We start from the raw sequence: 18,606 nt of genomic DNA on the forward strand, positions 1-18,606 counted from the left end.
ACTGAATGTATATTTCCCCCACATCTCTTTGATTTTAACAGTAGTCATGTTATACAAAGAAAATCACAAAAATAAATCTATCGAAGGCCAGTGTGTGTGTGTGTGTGTGTGTGTGTGTGTGTGCGTGTGCGTGTGCGTGTGTGTGTGTCAAAGCGTGAGATGGATGGATCGCTCATTCATGCTATTATTGTTGTCTCATTGAGCTTCACACTGAGCTGCAATTAAATGAAACCACATTTACTAACACAGTCTGACAACCTTGGCATCTAATCTGTGTGTGTGTGTGTGTGTGTGTGTGTGTGCGTGTGTGTGTGTGTGTGTGTGTGTGTGTGTGTGTGTGTGTGTGTGTGTGTGTGTGCGTGTGCGTGTGCGTGTGCGTGTGCGTGTGCGTGTGTGTGTGTGTGTGGTAAATCTGGTCCTAATCTCCTCCTGGCTGTCTGGTTACTCTGGTATATATATGAGAGTGTTTGTGTGTATACGTCTAGTGTAAATACATTAACTCTGACAGCCATAACAGTGTCTGTGAGGATGTGATAAACACAGTCTTTAGCTCCATGGTCAGGTTACGGTTTCCTCAGCTGTGATCTTCTGATGCTATGTGGAGCTGGTAAAAAAAAACAAACTGAAAAAAAACTCAATTGAATATGAAACTTTGACGTGTAGTCTTAAATGTAGCTTCAGATTAAAGTAAAAAATGTTTGTTATACCAAGATTTTCAACCAAAATTTAAGGTAGTATGTTATTCATAACAGTACCTCAGACACGTGCAATAACATGCACTATCTGCATTTCAATGAATTATACACTATACTTTAAGTTGCTGGTTTAACTAAGAGAGCTATATTTATTTTACAATGTATACACCTTGTCACTTTGTTCACTAATACTAATACACTAATATATATAAATATATTTAAACAATATGTATTAGTGTATCAGTATGATTGCACAAAATGACAAGGTGTGCCAGCTCAGATATTTTTTTACTGCATTTTATTTGAACTAGATTTATATTTAAGAAAGTGAAAGTATAGAATACAGTTGTTTGAAAATGTTAATAATTATTTAAGCTCTTTGAACTTTCTGCCTGTTCCTGCTCTTTGTATTTATTTCTGTGCAATTCTGTATTTTTAAAATTTTGTAAAATGAATAAATAAGTGAATTTATTCATTTAAAAAATTTATTCTAACCAGTATTTTTAAAAATTTTATTATTACTTCAAATTTCAGGTGACTGCATGTGGTCACGACCCCAAGGTTGGAAAACCCTGCTCTGCATTAATGTTTGAAATATTACAGTATTGCACATAGCCCTAAGGTGCTAAAAAGTTTGAATAAACTTTTTGAGAATAATTTTGAATTTAAAATGGTTTTCCATCAGAATTATTTACTTGAGAAGTAGATTCCATTCATACATTCCCCTGTAAGCAAATGTTCTTCTCATGTGATTTGTCGCTATACTTTAGGTAAGATACATGTATTTGCAGAAGTATGTCTGGTTGCATACATATGTATGTCCAAGATGAACAACATATTTTGGTAGAGCGTCTGAGCAGGGTAATATGGTGCTCCAGGCAGGAGTAGACTTTGGCGGGTCAGCGCATAGATTTTTCATATTGAGCTTTTCTGTTCTTTTTATTATTTATTTAAAAGAAAAAGTGTCAAGTAAATGTGAAGGATGGGTTGAAATGTATTATTCATATCTATTATTTATTTATTTATCTCTTAAATTTTACTTTGAGAATTCAATTTTTGCACTCCTCCAGCAGATGACGCCCCAGGTAACCACCTGGTTCGCCTGTACCCAAAGCCGGCCCTGCGTCTGAGAAGTTTTAGTGACGGAAACATTTCTGAACAAACATAATAATGAATATAGAAGTCTATCCTGTGCCAATAACCAGTTTAGTTCCTGATGTGTGTTTGTGAAATTAACTCCACAAACACACACACGCACGCACGCAGAACATTTGTGAATATTCATGGTCATGCTTAGACATTGCTTGTGGCGTCCCCCAGGGAACAGTATTAGGTCCGAAACTGTTCATACTTTATATAAATTACATATGCAAAGTTTCAAAAATATTAAAATTATTTTTATTTGCAGATGACACCAGTATTTTTTGTTCAGGGGAGGATTTACACCAACTACTGGGGAGGATCACTACTGAAACTGAAAATGTGGTTTGACAGAAACAAATTATCATTAAACTTAAGTTAAACCAAATTCATATTATTCGGCAACCGCAATAAGAATACACAAGTACAGATACAAGTAGATGGGGTGGATGTTGAAAGAGTATATAAAAACAAATTTCTTGGGGTAATAATTGATGATAAAATAAACTCATGTAAAATATGTACAAAGCAAACTATCAAGAAGTATTTCAGTTCTGAGCAAAACATATTCTGAACCATAAATCACTCCACATTCTTTATTGTTCACTGATTTCATCATATTTACCCCACTGTGCAGAGGTTTGGGGAAATACTGACAAATACAATCAGTGATGTGCAGTCAGGGTAGGCAAGGTTGGCAGTGCCTACCCATATAAATTATTTGTTTTTCAATTTCCGATAGCCTACAGTACCAATAAGTTTGAAAGTGTCAGCATTTTGTGCTTTTCATAGCCCAAATCGCTAAACATCGCAATTTCCTAACCGCTGTAAGGCAGGAGGAGGCCACACCCCTTCTCAAAGGCACGTTGCTGCTCTGCCTCTGTTCCCATAGCATGTGTTTATGTGTTTGCTCATGTGCAGTCAATTCCCCAAGATGACAACCATTTACGTCCAAAGGCAGCTCTCTACACTGCCTTTGGACGTAACCACGCTATGCTAAATGCTATTCGTAAGTTCACAGTACATTAGTGAATTGATATCACATGACCGCTGCTGCTACGTTCTCTAGCTAGTGGGCGGGATCACACTACAGGCAGGATGACAGCGCTAGTGGATGCGCCTCACTGAGGCTGTTGTTGTCATTTTCTCTGTGTTTCTGTGTTTCCAACACAAACAAAGGATGCGCTGCTGTGTCATGAGATATATCTTGTTGGGAGAGTATGGAGGCTATATATAATATGTTTATGTTTATTTAATGGTGTTTCATGATGTTGATTTTGTTAGATGGCGAAATGCTTGTTCATGTGGATCTTGTTGGGTTTTTTCTTTATTATGAATTTTATATTTTGATAAGTGCATTGAGATGACTTTGTTGGAAATTGCGCTATACAAATAAAGTTCAATTGAATTGAATTGAATTAATACTTGCCAGCAGAAACATATGAAATTGTCATTGTTGTTGACATTGGTGCTCTCGATTTGGAACGCCCTAATCTACCCTACCCTAGTGCCCACGGCACGTCACTGAATACAATCACTATCCATACTGCAGAAAAGAGCCATAATAATTCATAATACCGGTTAAAGAGATCACACAAATTCACTATTTTTAAAATCAAAAACATTTCACTTCACTGACTTGGTTGATTTTCAAACAGCAAAAATCATGTACAAAGCAATAAACAATCTACTTCCTGGAAATATTCAAAAATGTTTTTTTTAAACAGAGTCGGGTTATAGGCTTAAAACACCAGCGAGCACGAACAATGTGAAAAGGTTTTTGTGTTTCTGTTTGTGGAGTGAGATTGTGAAACAATTTGGGTGTCCAAGCATGAGCCAGTTTAAAAAGCGGTACAAACACATGGTTTTCACAAGGTACAGGGAGGAAGAGGAGCTTTAACAACAGTGTTTTCATAAATTATTCACATTTGTTTATTTACTCTATTTATTTTCTATTTTTCTTTTTTGTGTATATGGAAATATGTATACGTGAGTTTTTGATTAGGTAGTGAAGATGGGGTAGGTTTAAATAAGCTTATGCTTCATCCTTTTCGTACATGTTGGGTCTTATTGATATTGTTGATTTCACTATTCTTGTTGATTTGTTTGTCACTTTATTTTATTGTACTACTTACACATGTTCGAAATAAACTGGAAACCTGAAACTTGGAAATGTTCAATAAACTACGATTACATTCCAGTCACAGCCGTATTAATGTAACTCAGTGAAGTAGTGAATGCTGTAGTGAAACCTACTGATGTTGACAGATTTTAGGACTGAGCTCAGGTCTCAAATCGCTCATCACTGATGTTCAAACACGTGTGTTGTGGGTTGTATTGAAACAGTACCTGTGTCACAGCTGGTGCAGTTTTCAGGTCCCTCGTCCGTGCACTCGTGGCACGTGTGGTGACAGAGGTGGCACTGCCTCCCCATGGCGTAATGACCCGCCTGGCAGCGAATGTCACACCGGCCGTCATCAAAGAACCTGCAGGAAGGGAGTGTTTCACAAACATCAACATCAGATACACAAACTCTGGAAGTTTCCACAGTTTGAGAATAAAACTGACTGCCATCATGTGACATAAGCAATGGGAAAACTGTGAGCCTTGGAAAAGGTTGAGGACTTTCATTGAATTTGTGTATTTGCAGGGACTGAGAAATTTATAACTGAATTATTTGGTAATTCTACACATGATTTTTCATTCTCCTGTGTCTCTAAAGCACAGTGGTTGTCAACCTTTTCAGTGCGCAACCCTCCAAAATAAAGATTCCAGAGACTGGGGACCCCCACTGTAGCTGATGGTGGTCGAACACAGACATGAACATTGAAGAACAGTCATGTGGAAACAGGGCCATCTATAAGGGAGAATAAAAGGGAGAGATTTTTGGGGTCCATCCATAAAGTCAGCAAAATGATGGTCCAGTGTTCTATGAATCTGTGATAACCACATTTATTTATTCATCTGGATAATATCCACTGTTATCCAGGATGTTTATTAGTATTTGTGTCATAGTATATAGTCATCTTAAAAATCTAAATCCTTGTTTTAATCAGAATTAAAAGGGGTTAAAAGTGACACAAGAATAGGTGGGGAAATAAGATTTTTTTTTTAACAGAAATTGGTTCAAAGTGGCAAATAAGAAGTGGCCAAAAATAAAGACAGAAAAAAATGGTAAAAACTGTTCAAATTGGCAATATTGGCTTAAAAGTGGCAAAGTGGGGTAAAATGGTCAAAAATAAGCATGAAATATGGTGAAAAGAGTTTTAAAGTGACAATAATGGGTCAACATATGTGACATTAGGTGGAAAAAGTGGTGAAAATGTTTTAAAAGTGCTGAAAATGTCTTGAAAGTGGAAAAAATGTGCAGAAAAGACATTGGAATTTAATGTAGAGGTGGCAGAAATGGGAGTAATGTAGAAAAAATACATTAAAAGGAGCAAAAATATGACAAGAAAAAGTGATGAAAATAGGTTAAAATATGGCAGGTTTGGTGTAGTTGCGGAAAAAGGATCAAATAAGCAAAAATGGGCTCATATTTATCAAAAAGCATTCATAGTTTTTTCAAGAGTTCAAAAGGTCAATATTGGCTTAAAAGTGGCAGAAATTGGGTTAAATTGGCAAAAATAAGCATGAAATATGGTGAAAATAATAATAATGGGCAATAATGGGTCAACATGTGTGACATTAGGTGGAAAAGTGGTGGAAAGGGTTTATAAGTGCTGAAAATACCTTGAAAGTGGAAAAAATGTGCAGAAAAGACATTGAAATTTGTGGCAGAAATGGGAGTCATGAGCAAAAATGCATTAAAAGGAGCAAAAATATGGCAAGAAACGGTGATTAAAAAAAAGGTTAGAATATGGAAAGTTTGGTGTAGTTGCAGAAAAAAAGTAAAAATTGTTCAAATTGTTCAACTAAATAGTCGTAGTTTCTTGAAGGCATCTGGCTCTCGAATATTTATGATGCATTTAAGACTCACGCTGTGTCTGTCTGTCTGTCTGTCTGTCTGTCTGAGGTGGTGTCAGTGTAAAGGTGTGGATCACTGTGTGAGACAGGGTTGGGGTCAATTATAATTGTAGTCGTGTAATTCATAATTAATTACAACTATGATGTAATGATAAATGTAATTGTAACTGACAAAATATGTTGCTGCTGTAATCATAATTTAATTGTAATTGAGTTCAGATAATGGACTTTGTCATTGTAATTGGCATGAAAATTCCACAAAAACTGTTATTTACAATTAAATTAAACAGAAAACGTGATATAGTTCTAAGTCTTACACATATGTAGTTAACAATTATTAAAATATGTTTCATATCAAGTTTACCTGTTAGTTCTGTTGAGAATCATTTTACTTTTGAAATAAAATAAGAATATAGGGGTTTACAGACACACAAAAAAAGGCTCATACGCCCACACCAAAAATATTAAAACCTATTTTCATTGATTAGCCTAACATGGTAACCAAGAGATGAAAATCAAATTAGATGATAGATCATATTTTTTAGTGTATTTTACAGCTGATCTTGAGCCCCATTCACTTTTCTCCAAAAATCACATATTCAAAACAAAAAACGTTTTTTTTGTTTTTTTTTTAAGCTTCTATAGTGACCTACATGGCTAATTGTTGTTCAGATTAAAGTAGGACCCTTAGTGGTTACAGATGATGTGAAATTTAGGAAATATATGATACTGTGTGACAATAAATCATGTTTTAAAAACAGAAATCTGTAGTTGGCCCAAAAAGAACTAGAGCTTTACATCAAATATAAAGCCAATTCTTATTAGGGAAGGCTAAAAAAAATCTGAAATAATTGAATTAATGTATTGACATCAACTGCAGCAAGTTTGGAGACAATAATAAACATTAAGCTAAAGATACACGTATTTGTACAAAGAAGTTCAGGCAGAAGCCAAACTTTGCCACAACTGTGCCAAAGTTTTCCACAAGTTTGGAAACAAGTGTGAAACTATAATATGTCAGTCAAATTGATTCCAATCATTGTTAGTCTTATGTTTGACCCCTAGATGTGTCAATTTGGCTTAAAATAAACACATTATCCATTTTTATTCAGGTTTCTGTGGTGCCATGAGTAATGCTATTTTTGGTTCCACTCTTTGGTGCTGTTACGCATGGTTCTAGTTCAACAAGGCGTTGACCAATCAGATTGATTGACACAGCATTGCAAAGCTCAAAACCTGTACAAATTGGTGATATAAAACACTATGGGACCGAGCTTTAGCCCTGGCCAATCAGAGCTGGAGAAAGAATGGACATGCCTGATGAATAATTGAAGACGTAATTGTAATTTAAAAATGTAATTGACCCCAACCCTGTCAGGTGGTGTCAGTGTAAAGGTGTGGGTCACCGTGTGGGGGGGCAGGTGGTGCACTCCTCTCTCTCTGGGCCTTTGCACTGCTGACATGAAGCATGACACAGGTGGCACATCCCATATTTGCTCCAGTATTCTCCTGTAGACACACACACAGCTGTCACGCCTGCTCCACATGTACAGTAGGTGATGTCACTCATTTCATACACAAACACACACACACACACACACACACACACACGCACACAGAGAGTTGTAATTTTTAGATACAACAGTAAATGAAGTTTTTGGAATAACGAACCAGAATCCCTTACACATTTAATTTATTACTGTACTTTTTCAATTGGTTTCTGGGCTTACAGCACAGAATGAATAATATTTCATTGAATTGTAAATGTATTATAATCTACTGAACCCTCAGAAAAATTTAAGAACAACAGACTTCATTAATACTATGTATAGCAACTCTCTTTTTCCCCTTATTGTTAAGCCAACCAGAATTACCACGGACACATCAACGTTAATAGATAATATATTTACTAATCAATTAGCAAGTCAAATTACAGCTGGAGTACTTATCAATGATATCACTGACCATCTTCCTATTTTTAGTATTTTTAAACAATTGCAAAATATTACAACCAAAATAAATGATTTCAAATATGTAAGACATCGAACACCTGAAGCTATTGCTGCTCTCAAGGGGGACTTATGTGCACAAACTTGGGAAGAAGTGTATGCAACTCCTGACCCTGATAAGGCATACAATGCCTTCCTACTTACCCTAATCCAATTGTATGACCAGCACTGTCCGTGTAAAAAATACTATACTAAAAACAAAAACAGCCAGGATAAACCATGGCTAACCAAGGGCATAGCTAAGGCTTGTAAAAGAAAACAACAACTCTATAGAGTACATTTAAATCAAAGGACTAAACAAACTGAAGAAAGATATAAAATGTATAAAAATAAGTTAACTCAAATAATAAGATTCAATAAAAAAGCATACAATCACAAATTGCTGGAGCAGAACAAGAGTGATATCCAGGGTACCTGGAAGGTATTGAATGGCATTATCAGGAATGGAAGAAAAAAGGAAGAATATCCAAATTACTTCACAATGAATAATTCAATCATCAGTGAAAAAAAGGAAATTGCTAATGCATTTAATAGTTTTTTTGTCAGTGTTGGGCCGAAGTTAGCCAATGAAATTGTGCTACCAAGCAATGCCAATGAATTTGAAGAAATGAATATTAAAAATAATCTAAACTCACTTTTCATTAAAAGTGTTAGTGAGAGCGAAATCATTGAAATTGTACATTCCTTCAAAACTAAGAGATCAACAGATGGATCTGATATAGATATGGTCCTCGTGAAAGATATCATTGATCTTATTGTTACTCCTTTCATGTATATATGTAATCAGTCTTTCTCAATGGGTATCTTTCCGAGTAAAATGAAAACTGCCAAAGTAATACCTATTTTTAAAAGTGGAGAAAAGCAACAGTTTACCAATTACAGACCGATCTCAATACTCTCGCAGTTTTCAAAAATACTGGAAAAGCTATTTGTGAAACGACTTGATAGCTTTGTAGACAAGCATAACCTGTTAAGTGAACATCAGTATGGTTTTAGATCCAATAGGTCCATTTCAATGGCAGTTACGGAACTAGTAGAAAAGATATCAACATCTATTGAGAGCAGTGAGTATGCTGTTGGAGTCTTCATTGACCTTAGCAAGGCCTTTGACACAATAGACCATTCATTGCTTTTAAATAAATTAGAAAGGTATGGTGTCAGGGGCTTAGCACATGATTGGCTAAAAAGTTATCTAAGTGACCGAAATCAGTATGTACATATTGATAATATCAACTCAATGGAGGCAAAAATAACCCACGGAGTTCCTCAGGGCTCCGTTTTGGGACCTAAACTATTTATTATGTACATTAATGAAATCAGCGAAGTCCTCAACAAATTACAATGTATTCTATTTGCCGATGATACCAGTTTGTATTGTTCGGGAACAGATCTTGAGCTGCTTTTGAACACAGTAGGAACTGAACTTAAGATACTTAAAAAGTGGTTTGATGTAAATAAACTTTCCATAAATCTGCATAAAACTAAATATATTGTATTTGGAAACAAGGAAGTAAACAAACCATGTCGAATCAAAATTGGGGAGGTAGAAATTGAAAGGGTGTATGTTACAAAGTTTTTGGGAATCAATATTGATAATAAGTTAAATTGGAAAGCACACATAAATACACTAAAGACAAAAATTTCCAAACTTATTGCCATACTGTATACAATAAAAACCTCTGTGAATCAAAATGCATTATATATACTGTACAATTCCCTCATCCTTCCATACCTTAGCTATTGTGTGGAAATATGGGGGAATACCTATAAAACTAATATACAAAAGAAAGCAATTAGAGTGATCAGCCATTCAGAATACCTTGCTCCAACAAATCCACTTTTTATTAGATTAAATATCTTAAAATTGCATGATCTTGTTGATGTCTACACAGCAGTTGTGATGTACAAGGCTCACAATCTCATGCTTCCTCACTGTTTACAAAAGATGTTTCAAACTAGAGAATCAAGATATAACCTCAGAGGAACTGATCTGCTACAAAAACCCATGGCGAAGAGTAATACTAAGAGGTGTTTATCAGTCAAAGGAGTTGATCTATGGAATGGTCTACCTATACAACTTAAGGGCTCCAAAACTATTCATGCATTTAAGAAAATGTACAAGTTAAATATTATAGAGAAGTATAGAACACTTGAATGAAACATTAGAAAAGAAGTTGATGCTTAATATAATTTTGATTGTTGAAGTTCAAGTTTTGTGCTTACATGTTACCATCGTTGGTATGAGAGAAACTGTATAATTGTGTCATCTTTGGACATACAGTAGTGTTTCAGTTGTAAAAGGGGTTAGGCAAAATAAGTCTAGACTTCAGCTTAAACCCCTTTCGGTCAGGCATCATTTAGCGGTTGATATTCTTAATGTATACATATTTTTTTTTTTTCTTGTCGTGTAATGTGTGGGATCTTTGAATGACCTTAGATCTGGATGTTCACAATGACCGAAGAAATAAACTAACTAACTAACTAACTAACTAACTAACTAACTAACTAACTAACTAACTACTTTGAACATAAGATTTAATTGTAAACCTGTTCATTCTATGATCATTTCTACATACACCGGTGTAAATTTTCTCCCCTCTTTCTAAGCTTTATGTGTGAAATTAAAGAATACATCACGACGTGGCCACTCATTCATAGAAAAAAAGCAATATACAATATATAACAAAATTATTTCTAACATATTTACCCCTATTATTTTTTTTCTTTCAATTGTGTATGTGTGATTCTTGCTTGCTTGTCAAATTTCTGTATCTTTGTATAGTGTGCACTTCTGACTCGTCAATTTGTATTAATCAGATAAACAAACAATACATACAGTATATTTTACAGACTTGGTGTGTGTGTGGGTGCGTGTGTGTGTGTGTGTGTGTGTGTGTGTTGCCTCTTTCTTTCACTGGTACAGATTGTATGTGAGGGTGTCTCTGAGCACCAATTACAGGCAACAGATATTCGTTGTTGTTGTTGTTGTTGTTTACATTCCCCTAAAGGTCCTGCTCATTATAATCCTCCAGCCTCTGACATCTTTGGAATAATAACACCCATAGATACACTTGTTCCACACTGTTTTATATTCTGTATACATGAATGGAATCCACGGATAAAAACAGTCCATGAAAATGTGATACTTGTCAGGATGGAACATCAGTGCTGACCAAACTTCAATTATTTATAGATATAGATATTATAAACATGTTTAACACCATGTAAAGATGGGGATTCTGTAAGGAGTGCATCATGTGTGCTTGTTCAACGCTCTCCCAGTGCATCTCTTTTTTTAAATATAAAAATGTATATATCAACAGTACACAAGTCTAATGATCTAAAGTAGTGGTTCCCAACCAGGGGTACGTGTACCCCTAGGGGTACTTGAACACATTTTACGGGGTACCGGGAAATATTGATTAATCTATTTCCAACATGCTGAGTCATTTTTAAGCCTATTTCAGACACTGTACATGCTCATCCACCCGTTGACAATAAACTGCATTAAGGAAATAAACAATATTGTGGCTTTAATATCCTACTAAATTGTTACTAACATGTTATGCTCATTACTAAAAATTGAGGTTAATATAGTCTCTGCTATACAATAATTGTAATGCACAAAATTGATATTTAGTGTGCGTTAAACGTACAGGTTGACATTTTCAAGCTATTAACATGTAAATAAAACAAGAAAGGTTATTATTATTATATTGGAGTGACAAAGGGGTTCTCCTAATCAGAAGAGAGGCCTCGGGGGCCCATGAGACAAAAAGGTTGAGAAACATTGCTCTAAAGCATGAATGCTTTGGCCTTTCATTCCGTTGTGTTTTTGAGACACCACATTCATTTTCTTATCTTTTTATAATCCCAGTAAGTTCATTTTGTCTTCTTTTTTGAAATATATGTTCCTCAGAGGTGATTGATGTATCCCTCGTGGGGTCACATCAAAGCAATCACCTCTGAGGAAGACTGACAGTTGACAATCGGAACATGTCAGGAGATCACATTTCCTGAAAAAAAGTTGTCTCTGAATAAACAAAACCTTAACATATATTATATTTTTGCATATTCACAATATGCAATTATTTTTTTCCACTTTTAAACTGTTACGTTTTCTGTGGAAATGCCTTGTCATGACTTTTAAGAAGCCATTTAAAATAAGACTTCTTAAAGGGCCCATGTTAAGCTAAATCAACTTTTCTGTGCTTTAAACATCATAAAGTGCTATTAGGGCTTCATACACATGGCCAAAGTGTTTTTAAGTTAGAGCCACGCCTCCAGGACGCTGTCTGCCATGATTGACATGTAAAAAGACACGCCCACTAAGGTGAACATTTCAGAGTCCTTCACGCAGTATGTATGTATTTTCTGCAGTCTATATATGTACCGGTGAACACCCCGCCCCCACGCTCAGTCTCATGTTTATAAAGCAGCATGAGCTCAGCTACGGAGTGGGTGGGAGGAGGGCGGGCCATCCTCTGGCCCTACGTCACCGTGCAGGGAGGAGGAAGTCAGTGTCCCGTCTATAGACACTCCCACTCATGAATATGCATAAGTAGGCCGCAAATCAGCCTGTTTGTGTAGAGTTGGTTAGAAAGTGACTTTTCAGAGTCTAAAACCCCGGAAAACAGATGAGTTTGAAACATTTACCTCAAATACTGTTTTTGGGGTTCTTAGAACAAATGGAGATGGGTGAAAAATAGCATGACATGGGAGCTTTAAGCACACAAATTCAGTGTAACAGTGAACTCACAGAATAGTATTTTTATGCTGGACTCCAAACTCCCTCACTTTGTTCTTCTTCTTCTTCTTCTTGTGTACACTAGTTAAAATCTCTGCTCCTCTGTTATTCGTGAACGAATCGGGCTGAAATTATATATTTTATAAATGTGTACGCATCGATGCTCAGAGCTTAATTTCCGATTTGGGGCCCAAGGTCGCCCCAAGGGGCCCCAAAAGAAAAAATAAAATGAAAGTCGATTTCTCATTTATTTGCCAGTCAAATAATTTGATGGTTAGTGGTACCGAACCATTGACACATACCAATATATAAATGGGGCCCATTAACCGGTACGTGTCACGGGGGAGCCAGGGGGTCCCCATTTGTTAAATGACTACTCCTCCGTTAGTTCAGAATGCAGTTTGGTATAAATACTTTATGAATTAATATGATGAGACACTCTGAGCCCTTTTTTTTTTAAAATGGGGCCCGGTAATTATCAAATTTATGGGCACATAGTCGTGTGGTATATTGTTTCAAAGGTAACGTAGATTACGATTTTGCCTCGCACAATTCAAGAAGGGGCCGACTCCCCCCTTTTTTTTTGGCAATTTCCATTAAAGTTGCTTTCTAATTTATTCGTGATTCAAATATTACGACGGTTGGTGGTACAGAATCATTGACGCATACTAATATATGAATGGGGCCCATTAGATGTGCCACGGGGGCCCCATTTCTTTACTAGGTGGAACCGAGTCTTTTGACTGAATTCTCTGGAACGTGGTACGTGCTATCCGGTGCAAAGACATTCCACAGGCTTAGCTGTAGTTCATCCAAACTTGTTTTTCCATTAAGCTTATTTGCAGTCTTTTATCCCAAAAATGACATTGTTCGGGGCCAGGCAGCCTAAGCTGCTGCTATTTGTTATCCTGCGTCTTCTTTTTTTTTTCTGAGGTAATCTTACTTTCAATGCGCAAAAAGTAACCACATTTTGCCAATGCCAGGGCGCACAGTGGGATTGTTGTTATCACGTCTGCCTCACAGCAAAAAAGTCCTGGGTTCGAGTCCTGGGGATTTTAGGCTGGAATAGGAGTAATGTAATGTAATCATTATTGTGCTCAAGTTTGCACTTCCACGTATACATGAATTATAAAATATGTACGGCACTGATAATTTCAAAGCAATAAGTGACTCATCTGTCCCTGCAGGATCTTTACTTTCAACTCATTTGATTTTGTGACCCATTTTTATGTAATTTGAGGACATTTTGTGGATTAATTTGAAGGAAATTGCAGGATTTTGGAGAAATTGAGTGTTCTTTTAATGTCTATCCATTCATTTGCAGACCTGCTTTCTCCTATTTCAGGGTCACAGGAAGCTCTTTTAATATTTTGTATGTATAAAACCTGTCAACTGTGGGACAAAAAATGAACAGTCCAAACAAAAGAAGTGGAAATGTTACTAGTGGGTCACTCCATGTCATTTTAACTTTTTACAGCATTTAGCAACAAACGACATTTAAAAAATGTATATGAATTATTTTCTTCTTTTTGAACTTCTGATAAGATTTACAGCAATATTTGTTAAATTTGTGGTATTTCTTTATCTCATAAAAATATGTTTAAACACTTATAAAGATTAAATCAAATTATGTTTAATCTAAATGTTAAATGTAAATCTTAAGTGTTAAATCGTAATGGGAAATCTAAATCTAAATGTTAAATCCAAATGTCACAGGTGAAGCTAAAAAATTAGCTGATTTGCAAATTCACCAGAAGTACCAAATTAAAGCTCACATTTAAAATTTAGATTTAACATTTAGTTATCGCATTTAGATTTAACATATACATTATATGTTTACAAGAAAAAAAAAATCACAAATTTCACAAACTTTGCTGTAAAATGTTTTTAGTTTTTTTAATGCGTTTTGCTAAGTGTTGTAAAACGTTGCTGTATATTTTAGCATGTGCTACTTTACAATCGACGCCCCATACCAATTTATTGAGGAGATATGTGTCGATTTCGGCGCATCTTTATTTTTCTTCCATTTTCAGCTTCCAATATCTCAGTAACATAAGAAACTACAATGTGGTATAGTAATACAGCTGCATGTACCTACTCTCTCAGAATATATAAATATATCTGCTATACATCTTATCTGGTGGTTTTCTATTCTTATTGAAATGACATGGAATGAGCCTAGTTCCATTTTTGTGTCTTTTTGGACAAAGGTTGCAGATCGAGTTCCAGACACAGGGATGTGGCTGTGTTTCGGGGTGATGTGGTTGTGGTTGTGGGTGCTCGCTCACTTTTTGGTGAAAAGCTCAATTGTTCCTTTCAAAACAAGAGCGCTTCTTTGTACACAAACACAACAGGCAGGGGCTTCCCATTGAGAACAGGTCTGCAGAAACCACATCACTCTTCCTCACACACAAATCGTCTTGGTCTCTTTGTCACCCCCACTCACAAGACGACAACATGCTAAACTCTCAGTGGATAAAAAGCAGGGTTAACTTCCACACGTTGGACTCCCTCAGTCAGACAGGAGGAAACAGAGATGCTGATGCTGAGGGGAGAGGAAGTGGACTTGGTTGACCTTCTAAACCAGGGGTGTCAAAGTCATTTTAGTTCAGGGGCCAAACACGGAGCAGCTTGATCTCAAGTAGCCCTCAGATTTTGTGCAGGAAAACAAGTCATTTTTTACGTATAAGTAAAATAGAAAATATGTAAGGAAAGGAGATAGGAGGGACTATTCAGATCTTACACGTAGCACCAGACCGAGGGATTTTGGTGGTTATTTTACATGACTTCTATTTTATTATAATTACACCAACTGTTTTCACCTTCTCACCAAACGTCTTGCTGATGGTTTTGTGGCCCATCCCACATCCAGCCTTGTGCAGGTCTACAATCTTGTCCCTGGTGTCTTTTGGTGTTGCCCATGACAGTGGAGTGGTTGGAAAGGAAGACATTGATTCTGATGACAGGTGTATTTTATATCCACAACAAACAGTGAACTTTCTTAAAGTGACAGGACTAATCAGAGTGGCACATAAACGGAAAATTCATGCTTTTTGTTTTTTTTGGATTGAATTGAATACCCATCTCCTTAAAAAAAACAAAAAAGCTAATTGGTTTTTAACTCAATACAATGGTGTTTTTCCACCAGACTTTTATTTTGACATTCATATCTCTATATAGCACTCTCAGGTGTGTGTGTTTGTGTGTGTCAGACACTAGAAACCTTCTGATAAGAAACAGTTAACCAATAATGAGAATGAAAAGGAAAACATGAACAGATTAAACATTTTAATAAGAACACTTAAGTAAAAAAAAAAAAAAGATTTTCAAAAAACTAGGACTTTGAGTAACATTAATAATGCATTGTCACAGATATGTCACAGGTACACAATAAAAACAGCTCTTACTGTATATGAGGGGGTGTATGTATGTATGTGTGTGTGTGTGTGTGCGCGCGCAGTAATTACAGTATCCACACACACACACACAGACTTTAAGTCATCTTAAACAATGACCATGATTACGTTTTTGTTAACCAAAACTGGGAATTTATCAATCTTTATGACAAACCATCAACAACCATAACCAGCCGACAGTACAACAACTCATCTAATACTGTAAATGCTTACGCTGCAGGTGTGAAAACCCACAAAAATAAAATAAAATAAGATATACTTTTACAAATTGTACGGCTACTTCTTGTTAGAAAAGCAGCACTTTAATCCCAGCCTTAAGTTTGGGATTAACCTAAACGCTCTGATTGCCTTTTATCCTTTATTACGATGACGAAGCAGCTCCAGTTCATCATCCTTTCGCTCGTTTGTTTTCCTGTACGCCGATCGTCCACCATCCGTGTTTTTAAGTGTCGAGCGTCGTGCGTTGGTGTTTCATTGGAAGGAGGAGGAGCATCAAGTTCTAAAACTAATTCATTTAGGACAGTAACAAGTAAGGGATGCACCGATACAGATAAAAATGAAAAAACGATCATTGGACAGATGACACATTCCTTTCATGTGGAAAATCAAAATCCAACAAATATAAGTATGACAAAATCCTCTGCAAAAAAAAAAAAAAAAACCATTTGTTGCACCTTGATTACTTTCTTTCTCGAGGACCTTTTTGAATGTTTTAGTGACAATAATTGTGGATGGATTCAAATGTTTATATATTTACGGGGGGGGGGGGGGGGGGGGAAACCATCGGTCCATCCCTGGTACCACAGGTTCATTATGATAAATGATTTCCTTTCCTGCAGGAATATCAGGAAGGAATAACTAACAACTCTCTTTTTTTAGTACCTCTTTATTGAATCAGTGCCGTCTGGGCTTATACTTCAAGAGTTAGAACAGCATTCTTTGACACACGTCGGTAAAGACAAACGCGCACACACACAGAAAGAGGAGGGTTTTGTGTTTTAAAAAGAGGCGGATTTGCTCCGTCTGGGCGTGATTCCTTTTTCAAATGTGTGTTTATGTTTATAAAGGTGATATACGGTGTTGGATCAGTGTGCGAGTTTGTCTTTGCCTCTGTAAACAAGGAAAGTCGGCCTAGACGCACATCACGTTCACATTATTCATTTACTCTCCCTTTTTTTTTTTTTTTTTCTACATTTACAGACAGAAAACCAACGTCTCCATCTGTTTAACGTTAACGCTGGAAGGAGAGGAGGAGGAAGAGTAGCTGAGAGTTTGTTGTTTTAAAAAAAAAAAAAAAAAAAAAAAAGCACATACGATTGAGAAGTTTACAGGCTGAGTGGCTCCTGTTTATAGCTATATGCTCTCTACAACAAAAAAAAGGTTCAATTATTTTGGCATCGTTGCTTTGGTCACAAAATACTGACGCTTTTATTCTTTTGTGTGTTGTTTTTTTCCATTGTTGTCGTTTGCGGATTTGTTCTTTGTGTGTGTGTGTGTGTGTGTGTGTGTGTGTGTGTGTGTGTGTGTGTGTGTGTGTGTGTACAGAAAAAGGTAGGTTTGTTGTCGTCCTGTCATCGCACCTCCGATGCAGTCCCTTTTAAGAGGCACAGATTCTCTTATAAATTATGTGACTGTGACTGTGAGTGTGCAGGGGGTTTGAAGAAGAAGAAGAGGTGGTGCCCCCCCCAATCCCCCTCCTACCCCCCGGGGTGCCACCGCACTCCCTTGTTGCCGTGCCGTCACCCCTTTTGCGAGCACGTTCTGCAGCACAGTTGCTGCAGCACTTTCCTCTGGCACAGATTGTTCTTTTTAACGAGCATGCAGAAACTGCCCTCCGCCCAAGATTCTTCATTTGCTTTCCACAGACCAGGAAGAAGAGATACAGGGGGGGAGGAGTAGAAAGAGAGGGGGGGGGGACACAGATGAGGCAGTGTGATTGGTCAGGAGTGTGTTCAGGTTGACAAGAAGAAGGTTTGTTTTTTTTTTTTGATCCAATCACAGGTGACGTTGATGGAGGGAGGAAATGATTGTGGTCCAGTGGAGGGATGGAGGGATGGAGGGATAGGACATCCATCAAACAGAGAGAGAGAGAGAGAGAGAGAAAACAAAAGTCACACAATTAGAAAAAAGAATTTAAAGAAATAAAAAAACACAAAACTTTGTGTAATTTAACATCTCAAAGCTGCTTAAAGCAAACCATCAGTCTATTGATCCCTCTTTTTATTTGTAATCACCTGATCATGGAATGACCCACTGTAATTGTGTAATTGATCATTAATTACAGTTATGACTTAATTATAACTAATTTTAATTGAAAAAATCTGTTGCTGTTGTAATCGAAATTAGATTGTAATTGAGTTCAGATAATTGACTTTGTAATTGTAATTCTATAAAAACTGTCAATTACAATCTAATTAAATGCTTAACTGTAAGTGTGGAACCATGTTACGGTTCTATGGGTTACATCCACAGGTATTGTCAGACCAGTCCACGACATTATCAGAGACACCACGTAGAAGCTGTTATTAAGTCAATGATTCTCAACATGTGGCTCTTTGTATTCATTTTGATTATTATTCCCCAGAAAACCTTAAAAGGAGAAACTTTTTAACCCTTTTTTATCTATTTCCTTT

At 36.4% G+C, this 18,606-nt stretch overlaps 1 protein-coding gene across 3 annotated transcripts in view; it reads right to left on the bottom strand.

Annotated features, from left to right (window-relative positions):
• The window catches only part of pcsk5b (proprotein convertase subtilisin/kexin type 5b), a 162,241-nt gene that overhangs the window by 21,988 nt on the left and 121,647 nt on the right, over positions 1-18,606 (bottom strand). Inside the window, exons 21-22 of one of the 3 annotated variants that reach the window (XM_028456388.1) lie at positions 7,208-7,310; positions 4,185-4,321 (exon numbers count right to left, since the gene is read on the bottom strand). In XM_028456388.1, the coding sequence (XP_028312189.1) occupies positions 4,185-4,321; positions 7,208-7,310 (240 nt within the window). Of the gene's footprint in view, positions 1-4,184; positions 4,322-7,207; positions 7,311-17,111; positions 17,829-18,606 lie in introns of those variants that run through there. The other 2 variants (XM_028456390.1, XM_028456389.1) reach the window with 2 other exon arrangements.

Source organism: Gouania willdenowi, chromosome 9 (assembly GCF_900634775.1).
Source record: "Gouania willdenowi chromosome 9, fGouWil2.1, whole genome shotgun sequence".
In the NCBI taxonomy this organism is placed as follows: Eukaryota; Metazoa; Chordata; class Actinopteri; order Blenniiformes; family Gobiesocidae; genus Gouania; species Gouania willdenowi.